Genomic DNA, 13,034 nt, shown 5'->3' on the forward strand with positions numbered 1-13,034 from the left:
GTCGCTACACTTTGTAATAAATCCTGTGAGGCGCTTTGAGACTTCCTCCTGACATGAAAAGAGCCATATCTCAAAACTATTAACAATAACTAAATATTCACAAGGAAGGCATTTCTTTTAGTTTATTAGTAATACTGTTTGGCCACAAAAATGTAATTTTAAAAGAATGCTTTGAATTGAGAGTGTGGCTTGACTGAGCTAAATTGTTGCAATAGGATTTTAAAAATTGCACATGGTGATATAAATAAGAAATTGTAATTTTTACTGGTACAGTATTTGGCAGCGATAGTAATGCTTTCAACTGTTTTGAATAAAAAGTATCTTTGTATCTTACCTATTTTGACATGTGGGAACAGGAGTAGGCAATTGAATCATCAAGCCTTCTCAACTATAATATTAGGTCACAGCAGTTCCTTTTTAAACCAATTTCCTTGCCATATCCCTTAACACCCTTTCTTATTTCACTTTTAAACACCAGTTAATTCTGCATCTATGGTCTTCTGTGACAGAGCATTTCACATTCTCACAATCCTTTGTGTGAAGCAATCTTTACCGGATTTACTTCTTATCATCTTAACTCTAATTATAAGATTATACCCCCTTGTTCTGGAGGGAATAATCAGTCTCTCCGACTCTCTTTCTGATTTTAAATGCCTCAAACAGACCCCCTCCTTAACCTCATCAGCTATAGGGAATGTAACCTTGCATCTAGCTAGCTTCTCACACCAGCTAATGTTTGACTAAAATCTATAGTTCATACATGAGACTTGCATCTCTTTTCTGTATTTTTACACTGGGTTCTTGTTTTACTTTCTAGGTGCTCATTACGCCATGTGGCTGTTAGTGAGCTGGGCTCACTGCTGTTCACTGGTGAAATCCAGCTTGGCAGACAGTGAAAACCTACACGATTGGCTGAAAAAACTAACTCTTCTAGTTCCAGAGGTAAGTAAGTCACTGCTTCCAACTGAGACCCTCAGTAACATGTTCACGTTTTGCAAACTCTCGTGTCTATATAATGTATATTTGATATTTATTGTAGGGGAGCTGAGGAGAAATGTTTTCACGCAGTGAGTTGTTCGGATCTGGAATGTATTGCCTGAAAGGGTGGTGGAAGCCGATTCGATAACAACTTTTAAGAGAGAAGTAGATAATTATTTGGGGACGACAAGTTTGCAGGTCTATGAGGAGAGAGCGGGGGAGTGGGATTGAATTGGATAGCTCTTTTCAAAGAGCTGACACAGACGCAATGGGCTGAATGGCCTCCTTCTGTGCTGTATAGTTCTATGATTCTATGAAGTCAGGACATTAGAGCTGCTGATTGTTTAGGGATTACTGTGCTACAGTTTTTTTAATATAAATCCAAGACTTTACTATTGGGATTTGTAGCTATTTAGTTTTGCATATTTGTACATTATATATTCTGATATAGAAAATGTATTGAGGTGACTTTCAATAGGTTTGTACTAATCTTGAAAGTGATTGTGAGAAATTCCTGACTTATGACAACATTTCTGAATTGCTTTTTTAAAAAAAATCCTTATATAAATTTGTATTTGAAGCATGTACTTTGCACACTAATGTCTGGGATGCTGCTCTGCTATATAAATGCAAGCAAGTTGTTGCTGTAATGTTATTTTGTGATACTTGGAGTGCTTGTATCTCGGGGAATAATCCCCAAGTACCAGGAGTGCTAAAATTGAAGCCATGTAGAATGTTATGCAAAATCTATTTTATGATCTATGGAAATATTGGGGAAATTTATGAATTAATTGAGAAATATATAACTTGCCATACATTCTGCTTTGTTTATTCTTTAAATAAAATAGTTTTGAATAGCCATAATTGTATTTAAATATAGTGGCTCAACCTGGCTTTTCTACAATACATTGACCTCTGAGAAAACTACAGTGAAATTTCCACTGTACCCTACTTCCGTCCCCCAGTTGAAAATTTATATTGTCAGATAATTATGGTTCTACCTTTTAATCGAATTTAGCATGTAGCTAAAGCTCAATTTTGTCATAGCCTAAAATAAAGTTATATACATCATGTAGCGAGTGCTCTAACAACTACGTTACAGGACTCCACAAATGGTACATAGATTTGTGAATCCTGTAGCATAGTGGTTAGAGCACTCGCCTCGAAAGCGAGAGGACCTGGGTTCGACCTCCCAGGCAGGTCGAAACCTTAGGCAAGTTTCCTTGCTCCACATTGCTTCTGTTTAGTGGGAACCCGGTTGTTAGTCAATTGGAGGATCACTTTTCCAGGTGTAATAATCCCTTCAACACAATTCAAATAATAATAATTTGGTCACTCAATCTACTGGACACTGCTGTGTGCAGTTGTCTGCCCCGTTTTATAGTATATTCTATGAAGCACTTTGAGGCGTCTCAATGACGTGACAAAGTCTATATCAACTTCAAGGACTATTATTATCATATAAATTTGAATTAAAAATAAACCTCACTGGGATTATCTCTAATGATTTCTGACTTCCATTCTTACTTCAGCCCGATTGTCATTTTCTGGCACCTCCTTTTCTCTCTGATCTTCTAGCTCCTCCGCTCAGCTAACTCAGGCTTGCTGTGTGCCCCAGCCCTCTCCATGTCAACATTGGCGGCCAGTTCCTATGCAATTAATCCCTGGAATTCCCTCCCTCCACCATTCTGTCTCACGTTAAATCTTGCTTCAAATTCTCTTTCTTCAATTGTGCCTATGGACACTCCCCCCACTTGGTATTCAACCGCATCCTTGCGAAACGTTCAGACATTTCCCATACGGAAAGCAGTATATCAACACAAGATATCATTTGTTGTTGTTGTTGCTGCACCCTCTCTTGTTTCTCTCTTAAAACGGTTAACATTATTGCTACTTTCAGTACTCATTGCATTTACTGACAATATTTCCTTCACTAATTTGTAGCTAAATAGACAACATTTCATTGCTCGTATAATTGTATGCGCTCAGGTCATCTTGCTCACATTGTGTTTCCAGGTCTTTAGAGGTGAGTGGATACTGGAAGATAATCACAATTTTACTAAACCTGCATGTTTTTTAGTTGCTTAATTTATTCTTACTTCTGGTTCTGTTATATTGTCTAATTGCACATATTTTGTCAATAATTCATATCTTTGTTCCAGACATCAGTTCGACATGAAGCTTGCAATGGACTATACAAGTTGTGTCTGTCCGGTCTGGATGGTGGAGAATCAATAAATCGATCTTTTCTTTTGCTGGCTGCATCAACGTTACTTAAGTTTCTTCCTGATGCCCAGGCTTTGAAGCCTGTCCGGGTAAGACCTGCTTTGAAGACTTCTCAGATATGAACGTTGTGGCCATCCATTTGCAAAACTATGCTAGATTCAGAATTAATCTGTTAAGCCTTTGACTATAGAGTATCAATTGTGAATTGCATTAAAATTAACTTCATAAGGTCTATTTAATCAGAGGAAGTGCAATTGTGCAGCACTTTGGAGTGCCAAAATATGGGATGTAGCCTGAAGCTCCCAATCTCATTATATAAACTGAATACCTTATCATTGTCACATTTTGAAGTAAAACATGCAGACCTGTGGCCAGATGCTTTGCTGCAGGAAAGAAGTGAGAGAGACCCATTCCTGGGATTCTTTCACATACCTGTTGGCTGGTTTAGTGCAACTTAAGCAGAGACCCATTAGTATGTTGCTGGCCAGCATTGCATAATTGGTGATACTCTGGAGACACCAGAGATTGGAAAGGAATTTGTTTTTTTGTCAGCCGGGTGTCTGCTACAGGCAGGAACTCACCAATCAAGTTTAAGAATAGCCAACCCGGGCAGAGAGTTCGTGCCAATTACATATGGAAATTTTAGAATGCAATGTGCACTTTCTCCCTGGAGGGAAGCATCCTTCTTACCCAATTCTGGGAAGCATTAGGTGCAGTTGGTGCAAGCTACTTCCTTCCCTGTCTTCAGATTATACCTGAAGACCCTCCTCTTTGACTGTGCCTTCAATCACCTTCCCCCTTCCCAGCTTAGCATCAAGTTCCACCATTATTAAATGCTTCGAGACGCTACCCAGTGCAATGTAACTAAGTGGCACTATATTTAAAATCTATTATAGGTGCCAGATGAGAGGCTGTGCAAGTTATGCTTTTGATTACAAAGTCACATACATCCTGAAAAATAAAAACCTAAATGGGGTAGAGGAGCAAAGGGACCTACGGGTATATATACACAATTCACTAAAAGTAGCAATGCAGCTTAATAAGGTCATTAAAAACAGCAAACCGGGCATTGGGGTTCACTTCTAGAGGGATAGAAATGAAAAGCAGGGAAGTTATGGTAAACCTCTGTCGAACCTTGATTGGATCAAACTTAGAATACTTTGTGCAGTTCCAGATCCCAGAACTGAGAGGTTATACCTATCAGGAAAGGCTGAATATACTTGGTCTTTTTTCTCTTGAAAAGAGGAGGGTAAGGGGTGACCTGATAGAGTTCTTTAAAATGATGAAAGGTTTTGATAGGGTAGATATAGAGAATATGTTTCTACTTCTGGGGGAGACCAAAACCAGGGGCCATCAATGTAAAATAGTCACAAATAGATCAAATAGAGAAGCTAGAAGAAATTTATGCACACAAAGAGTAGTGGGAATGCAGAACAAGCTACCACAACAAGTTGTTGAGGCAAATAGCATAGATGTATTTAAGGGGAAGCTAGATAGGTACATGAGGGAGAAAGGAATAGAAGGTTATGCTTGAAGGCTTAGTTGAGAAAGGGCAGGAGGAGGCTCGTGGAGCATAACCAGCATAGACTAGTTGGGCCGAATGGCCTATTTCTGTGCTGTATATTCTAATGTATTCTAATGTTGCATGTTTTTCAGGAGAAATGCAGTTAAAAACAAATGAGTAGTTTAGTAGAAATACTGTCAGTTTACATGGATTTATTGCAGCTTAAAGCAAAGTGACCTAATTGTTTTCAGGAAGTGGATTATGAAGAAGAACCAGTGCTACGAGCAGGTTGCAAAGAATATTTTTGGTTGCTTTGCAAATTGATTGATAACATTCATGTGAAAGATGCCAGTCAGGTATGTGACTGTAACTGCTAAGTTCTCCCTTGTATCTCATTATGTGTTAACAACAACAGCAAGATTACATTTGTATAGCGCCTTTCACGTCAGGAGGACGTCCCAAGGCGCTGACTCTGGATATGTTAACACTCTGACCTTTCAACTGTTTGCCTTGTCAGTTTTCATTGTGCCAGGAACATAAAGTGCCTATTATCTCATTCGTAGTACTTTCCTGCTTTTGTCGCACATTGCAAATGTTGCTTTCATTCAGCTTTACTTTTCATATTAGCCTCTTTGTTCGTGCCTTTTAATATTAATCATCTATTTTGAGTTTTGTCTGAAGACTCATTATGCTGAATAACCGAATGCATTTGAAAATGACAAGTTGAAAGTTTGAACATGTGAGCACCCAAAGATAAGCTAGTTACTGTTCAATTGAATAAGATTTTCCTTCTGCTTTGTGAGATTAAGTCCTTTCCTCTCGGAGCAGACTTGCATACTAATTGGTACTTGAACCAGCTCTGTCCTCCAGTCAGAGTTGGCATTGTGTCAAGGGAAATAATTTTCTGTAATTCATGTAAATGCTTCTGCACTAAACTACTTAGAAATCCTGTTGGTGTTGATTTGTTGTATGCAGTAGCCAATGTCATTGTTTATACAATACAATTGCTTTTTAGATTCAGAAGTATTAAACACTGCATTGCAAATTATGCTTCACTAAATCCCCCAGTAGGCTGCAATAATATAATTTGCTTGTAGCTCCCATCTTTTCAGTGAATCCAATGCATTTATTGCATTACGGAATAATTGTAGTTTGATTAAGGCCAGAAGCAAATATTTTGATTGTTCTGTTTTTGCTTGTAGCTGCAAGTTATGTGTACATAGTAACATTGAAGCAGCTTTAGAGCAAATTATAGTCCATTTTGTAAAAGAAAATACATATTTAAGTGTGGAATTTCTTTTGTAGACAACATTATTGGATTTGGATGCCTTGGCAAGACACCTAGCTGACTGCATTCGCAGGTTAGTATGCTACATGATCTTTAAGATGTAAATTTTAAAGTCTCAATATATCAATATATATTGAAGAATATGTATTAATCATTACGGGTTTTCCATGTTTACATTTTCTTGGTTGTAGCAGGGAGATCCTTGATCAACAGGATATTAACACAGAAGATGATGGACTTACAGGACTCCTCCGACTTTGTACTGTGGTCATAAAACACAAACCTCCATTTAAATTCTCCAGAGAAGGACAGGTAAAAAATAAACGAACATTTCAATGTGGTCATTTGCTAAGAGAATTAGTGTGAATCTGTATAAGTATGAAACTGGAGGCCACAATCTCTAGCTGGTACCTTATTTAGAATTGAGGTTTCCTAATTTCTCAGGAGATTAAAATGTACTCTTTGGAAAATATGTGCGAGTATTTTTGTAATCTCAAGGGTATGATATTTGCATAGTTGTGAATAGTCGAGCAGATTCACTTTTTAAATAACTGTAAACCGTATTTTGATAAGGGAAAAATTGTTTCTGAAATAGTTACATGCGCCAACTTTATATAAATCTTCAATATTCTGAAGAACTATATTGTTCAACCTCCATCACACCCACCCCAAAGCTTGAGTATTGCTGGAACTCAAACTGTTGAATTAGACTCCATTAGACTTTTTGGAGGCAACTTCCGCTGGAGACGCATTCAGTTTTGGTTTGCAGTATAAGTCACAGTTTGTCATATTAACGTGTGCTATTAATGATACCGATCGATATTCTACCAATTCACCCAGTACTGGTAGCGTAAGTTGGTGTATTTTCTCGATCCGCTGGCTGAGAGTATGTCATAAACAGAGCGCTAACCACAATATTTCATCTGCTTTTACTGTAGGAGTTCCTAAGGGATGTGTTCAATCTGCTATTTTTGCTGCCGAGCCTGAAAGACAGACAACAACCAAAGTGCAAGTCACATTCCTCCAGAGCAGCAGCCTATGATTTGCTTGTGGAAATGGTGAAGGGCTCAGCAGAAAACTACAGGCTGCTGCACAACTGGGTGATGGCACAGCACATGCAGTGTAAGAGCACAGTATAACATGCTATAACATGAGTTGTGCTATTTATATCATGAACAGAAATATTAACATGATGCATAAATAATCAGAGCATTTCTCAAAAGGGACTGCTACGTTTCATCCACAAAATACACAGCGAAATCCACTTTACAATACATCCTGTGAAAAGCTTTGAGACGTCTCAAAGATGTGATAAGGCGCTGTACCAAATGCAATGATTATTATTATTACTTTGGCAATAATGTTAGAGTGGAAAGGAGCAGGCACAAGTAGAGAAGATCAATGTCATTTGTAGTTTAACGGGTTCACTAGTTTTGAAATGTATTCTTTGTTATCTCACAAAAGTTGACATCTCTTAAATAGTGCATTCATTGTGATCATTTTTATTGACTCTTCTAGCATCTCATGCCCCCTACAAGTGGGACTACTGGCCCCACGATGATGTTCGGGCTGAGTGTCGCTTTGTGGGTTTGACCAATCTTGGAGCAACCTGTTACTTAGCTTCCACTATTCAACAATTGTATATGATACCGGAGGCCAGACAAGCCATTTTTACAGCCAAAGTAAGTACTGTTAGGTGGTATAATTTTGCTGAAATGTATACATCTGGATGACCTTTACACAAGGAATTGTACATTTTAAAGAATTATGCTCTAGAATTAAAGGGCATTTATATGGAATTTTATAGTAATAAAAAAAGAGAAAAGGTTTCCAAGTAAATATTGCTTAACGTCTAGAAAGGAAGAGTATTCCTCGTAGTTGAGATATACTGTTTTGACCTTTGGTGATAATTGACTTTCCTTTGTCCTTACGGATGTGTTTACAAGAGGTGGTCAGGGGCCATCTGTGAAAGCAGGTATACTTCTTGGACATTCACGTAGTTAAAATCCGTGAGAGAATTATGTTCTGTTTTGAAAAAAAAGAAATATTGTGCTAGTCAGAGATTTAACCCGTCACTCTCAGCCTAGCTGGAAGCTGATATGAAAGTGAGTTTCTAAAGTCAATAAGTGTTGTCCCTTCAATTGTACACACGTATGCACACTTATGCCATTCAATTGCATAACAGTAAACTCCTGATAACTCAACCCTTACTTAACGTGTCATCCTGTTATCAATATCAATAGCCGCATTTATTTATGTATGCTTAACTCGCCACTCCGGATAATTTGTCACTGAGCTCTTTTCTCTTGGAGTGATGAGTTATCAGGATATATCATAGGTGTGTGTGTGTATATATATATATATATACACACACACACATATAGAGTGGGGGGAGGAAGTCATGATCAAAATGTATTTAGAGATATGAAAATGACAGTGTCTTGTCTTAGGAAAAACATTCTTTGTTTCTGCTTTTTTTTCTTGCAGTATTCAGAGGACATCAAACATAAAACAACACTTCTTGAATTGCAAAAGATGTTCACATATCTTATGGTATGTTTGGATTCTGAATACAAATTGTGTTGTTGGGAGCATTGCATTTAAAATGCTATCAATTATTTACTTTTTGAAAATATTTGCTTGTGTAGGAAAGTGAGCGCAAAGCATATAACCCAAGGCCATTCTGTAAAACCTACACCATGGATAAGCAGCCACTGAATACTGGAGAACAGAAAGATATGACTGAATTTTTCACAGATTTGATAACAAAAATAGAAGAAATGTCTCCCGACTTGGTAAGCCTAATTTGAATTTTTTTTTAGATTAAGAACAAAGACTGTTATTGAAAATTGATTTGTTTTATTCTTTAATTTAGAAGAACACAGTGAAAAGCTTATTTGGAGGCATTATTACCAACAATGTAGTGTCACTGGTAAGTATGCTTAATGTTTCAAGTAGATATTTATAACAAAAGAAAATGGTGTATTGCAATTAGCTTGTTTTTTTTAAACTCCCAGGACTGCGAACATGTCAGCCAGACTGCCGAGGAATTCTATACTGTTCGATGTCAAGTCGCTGATATGAAAAATATTTATGTGAGTAATGCCTAAGATTGTGGTACATAAGGCATACGTCCAAACTGTTTTCCTTTATTGTTTTAGAGCTCTTGGGCATGCAACAGAAAAGTTTCCTTCAGCCCATTTTGAAGGCTAGGACAAGCAGTGAGTTAGATTTTTTGTGACAAAAAAAGGGAAAACGTTTGCAGGACGGGAGGGCTGCGCTCTGTAATCTGTTGCTCAGCTCCATAGAAGCAGAGGCAGGTTCACGTCTCTGCTGAGAACTTTCATATAAGGCCCTGGATTAAGCATTTGGTGTGGTATAAATTTGGTATGCAGTATTTCACTTGGACCTCTGAAACATCCAAGGTGGCTGGCATATCACAAGTTGTCTTGCAGATTACCTCTCACCATACTGAAGTCAGATGTCTGTTGAATAGGAAATGAGGAAACTCTGGAGGCTTGGATGACAGTTGCTGGAAGGCATTACCTGAAGTTCACAAAGCCTCATATATTCAGACCTTGTTATCTACATTGATTGGTTTGCAACAAACTAAGCAGCTGCTGTTGGAGCGCCGCACTTCCAACTGGTAGAACCACAGCTCAATGTGTAGCAATATGTCACTGAACAGTGGGCAGGAGGATAGTGGGTTTGCTCTCATGCATGATGTCATGATGAGTTGTTCCCACTTGGCTCCTGTTAACCCTGCAAGCCAAAGCACTAACTGGTAAGGTGGTCCTAGCTGGACAAGCATAGGGAAAGTTGCCAAATAGTGCTCTCAATGGCAAGATATGCAGCTTTAGCTGGTTGAAGTCCAGCAATACCCCCAGTGGATTTTGACTCGAAATCCGAGCCTCGTCTCCTGCCAACCCGAGCCTAATACTTTCCTGAATTGAGTAAGAAAAGTGCATCCCTCCAGGGAGAGAATGTGCACGTCATTCTAGAGAGAGGAAAATTTCTTATGCACAGATGGCAAATATCAGTGGGGATTCAATCTGGATTCAATACTCTTAAGCATAGTGATGTGTTTCTCTATGTATTAGACATGTGGGTGACCATATATCTAAAACATGGCAAGAATTTATTTGAGGCGGAATAAAAGAAATGTAGATTGTCTGCAGTTGATTTCAGTGCCAAAAATTGCACTGAAAAGCTAAATTTATGAATTTATACTGTTATATAATAGCTAAAATAATAATAATAATTTGATCACTCAAACCATGACTATTTGTGAGACACTGCTGAGTGCAATTGGCTGCCGCATTTCGCCCACAAAAGTCATTCCACTTCACTGTATATTCTGTGAAGCTCTTGGAGACGTCTAGAAGACGTGATAAGGCACCATATCAATTGCAAGTATTATTATATTAAAAGTAATGGAACAACACAAAGTGGGCAAAGCTCAGTGTGAAATTACACGGTATCTGTAAATGTCCTGAGATCAGCAAGCCATATCAAACACTCTAGTTATTGAAGTGTTAATATCGTGTATCATTTTGTGCATTTTCATACTAGGAGTCGCTTGATGAAGTTACCATCAAAGATACTCTGGAGGGTGATAACATGTACACGTGTTCTCAGTGTGGGAAAAAAGTACGAGCTGAGAAAAGGTAAGACTTTCAAGTAAATTGTTTCTGAATTAAATGCCCTGAGTGCCAACAAATACTTGATTACTTGGTAATGTGCTTTGCAATGTAGCAACATAACATTGTACAAAGCAAAATTAATTATCACCAAATAGAAGTGTCGGATTTTGTCACAAATTCTATCCCCTGAGTATGGACTTATCTTACCCGACTATTTAGGCACCTGCACAGACATTGAGTACTTTCTCACAGCGAAGTCACAGTTCTGGTCTAATTTCGAGGCTAATTGTTATTATGGAGACTGAATCGGTCAGTCGTTTTCAACTGGAGTTTTTAATTAATAGAGTCCACAGATAATCACAGAGATGGTAGATTTCACAGAGCAAAATAATAATGATCTTTGCATTTCATCTAGCGCCTTTTACATCGGAAGGATGTTTCAAATTGTTCACCTGATTTACTGTATAATGCAGTGACTGTATTTTATAAGAGAATATCGTAGTGAATTTGTGCACAGCAACGTCCCATAAACAGCCATGAAGTGAATAGCTACTTATATTTGGGGGATTGGTGGCCAAATATAGCCAACGGATCAATGAGTCATCATGTGTTTAACATCTTATATTTATTGCTTTCTCTCCTCATTTTTGCTACTTTTTCTATGTTTTCGCAGGGCTTGTTTCAAGAAACTACCCCGAATCTTAAGTTTCAATACCATGCGATACACTTTCAACATGGTTACAATGATGAAGGAAAAAGTCAACACTCACTTCTCTTTTCCTTTGCGCCTCGATATGACTCCATACACCGAAGACTATCTTATGGGCAAAAATGACCGAATAGATGGTAAAGTCTTGTTTAAGATTCTACAATACAATAAACAGGAATTTATTTTAATTGTTTTCCACTACGTCTTTTGTTTGCTGTCAGTTACCCAACTCTTCACTTTTCACAGATGTCTTGTAACAAATAATTGTAGAACTGAGTTGCGGGTAACTTTCAAGGTGTAATTTAGCTTCATTTACAATAGAGAGCCCGTTATATGTACTCATTGGAATCAGCTCCATTGTGGATATGGAAATAATAATAATAATCCTTGCATTTGATATAGCGTCTTATCACTTCTTCGAGGCTTCTCAAAGCGCTTCACAGAATATGCAGCAAAGTGAATAGACTGTATACTTTGTCGGCCAAATAGTGCAGATAATGGATCATTAGGCAAAATACAAATTGACAACAATGCTAATCAAAAGCTTGGGAGTTTCCAGCCCTACTGTTGTACTGTAACATATTTATGCGGAGTTCAGAATTTGAAGTAGTGAAATTTTTAAGACTGCTGGTAAAATGTGAAGCCGTGCACCAACTGTTTTAAACTTTTAACTCCAGGATCTTTAAGCTAGAATAAGACATGATATTGTTTTCTTTGGCTTCAAACCAGAACATCTCCCAAATCGTTAATCAGTTCAGTGATACTCGTATTGTATTTATAGACTGTTTGGAGACAAAAAATATTTTGTCAAAAGAGAGGTGAAAGCATAAGATATTGATTGTCTGATTACAATGGCTAGTTTTGTATTGATCCTAACAACTCTATAGCACATGAATGGGTTATTTCATACTGACGTGTTTTGGTGCTCATCAAGGTAAACAACCTCATTACTGGGAAATGGAAGACTTTTCCATTCAGTGTCAGGGTCAGGCACTCCGAGGGTCAGGTGTAGCACCATTTAGATGCAGAGCAACATTCTATCTGCCCCAACAGGATATTCCAGCTGCAACCTTTAGAGCATCTCCAATACACCATTGTGATATTCTCCACTTCCCACACCAGCCCCCTGTCTCCGTGAGATTGCAAATTATTTCCAAATACGAGAAGACTTTTTGTACGGTGATCTCTCAACTGGACTGAGACTGCCTAACTTTAATTCACTTTGGACCCTTAAAATCAGCAGAAAGAAAGGGACTTCATCCTTTCAGTCTATACTGGTCCTAAATCCAGATAACATAACTCATTATAATAATAACAATAATCCTTGCATTTGATATAACGCTTTTCACGTCGAGAGGACGTCCCAAAGCACTTCACAGAATATACTGTAAAGTGAATTGACTGTATATTTGTGGGCGAACACAGCAGCCAATTGCGCACAGCAATGTCCCACAAACAGTTGTAGATTGAAAATGACCAATTTATTATTGGTTTTGGTTTTGGAGGGATTATTATCAGGCTCTGTATGGAGTAAGGAAACTTGCCCAAGGTTTCGCGCTGCCTGGAATTGAACTCAGGTCTCTCGCTTGCAAAGTGAGTGCTCTAACCACTGAGCTAAAGGACTCCACAATATATTATAATAATAATCCATGCATTTGATATAGCGCCTTATCACGTCTACAAGAC

At 38.0% G+C, this 13,034-nt stretch overlaps 1 protein-coding gene across 1 annotated transcript in view; it reads left to right on the top strand.

The window, feature by feature from the left end:
* usp34 (ubiquitin specific peptidase 34) overlaps positions 1–13,034 on the top strand; it is a 90,118-nt gene that overhangs the window by 41,542 nt on the left and 35,542 nt on the right. The window contains 13 exon segments of the mRNA XM_007892500.2: positions 818–942; positions 3,141–3,293; positions 4,960–5,064; positions 6,014–6,069; positions 6,188–6,308; positions 6,935–7,118; positions 7,515–7,678; positions 8,484–8,549; positions 8,645–8,791; positions 8,872–8,928; positions 9,014–9,091; positions 10,569–10,663; positions 11,313–11,485. Of these exon segments, the coding sequence (XP_007890691.2) occupies positions 818–942; positions 3,141–3,293; positions 4,960–5,064; positions 6,014–6,069; positions 6,188–6,308; positions 6,935–7,118; positions 7,515–7,678; positions 8,484–8,549; positions 8,645–8,791; positions 8,872–8,928; positions 9,014–9,091; positions 10,569–10,663; positions 11,313–11,485 (1,524 nt within the window).

The sequence above is a fragment of the Callorhinchus milii genome, unplaced genomic scaffold, assembly GCF_018977255.1.
Source record: "Callorhinchus milii isolate IMCB2004 unplaced genomic scaffold, IMCB_Cmil_1.0 Scaffold3, whole genome shotgun sequence".
Lineage (NCBI taxonomy): Eukaryota > Metazoa > Chordata > Chondrichthyes > Chimaeriformes > Callorhinchidae > Callorhinchus > Callorhinchus milii.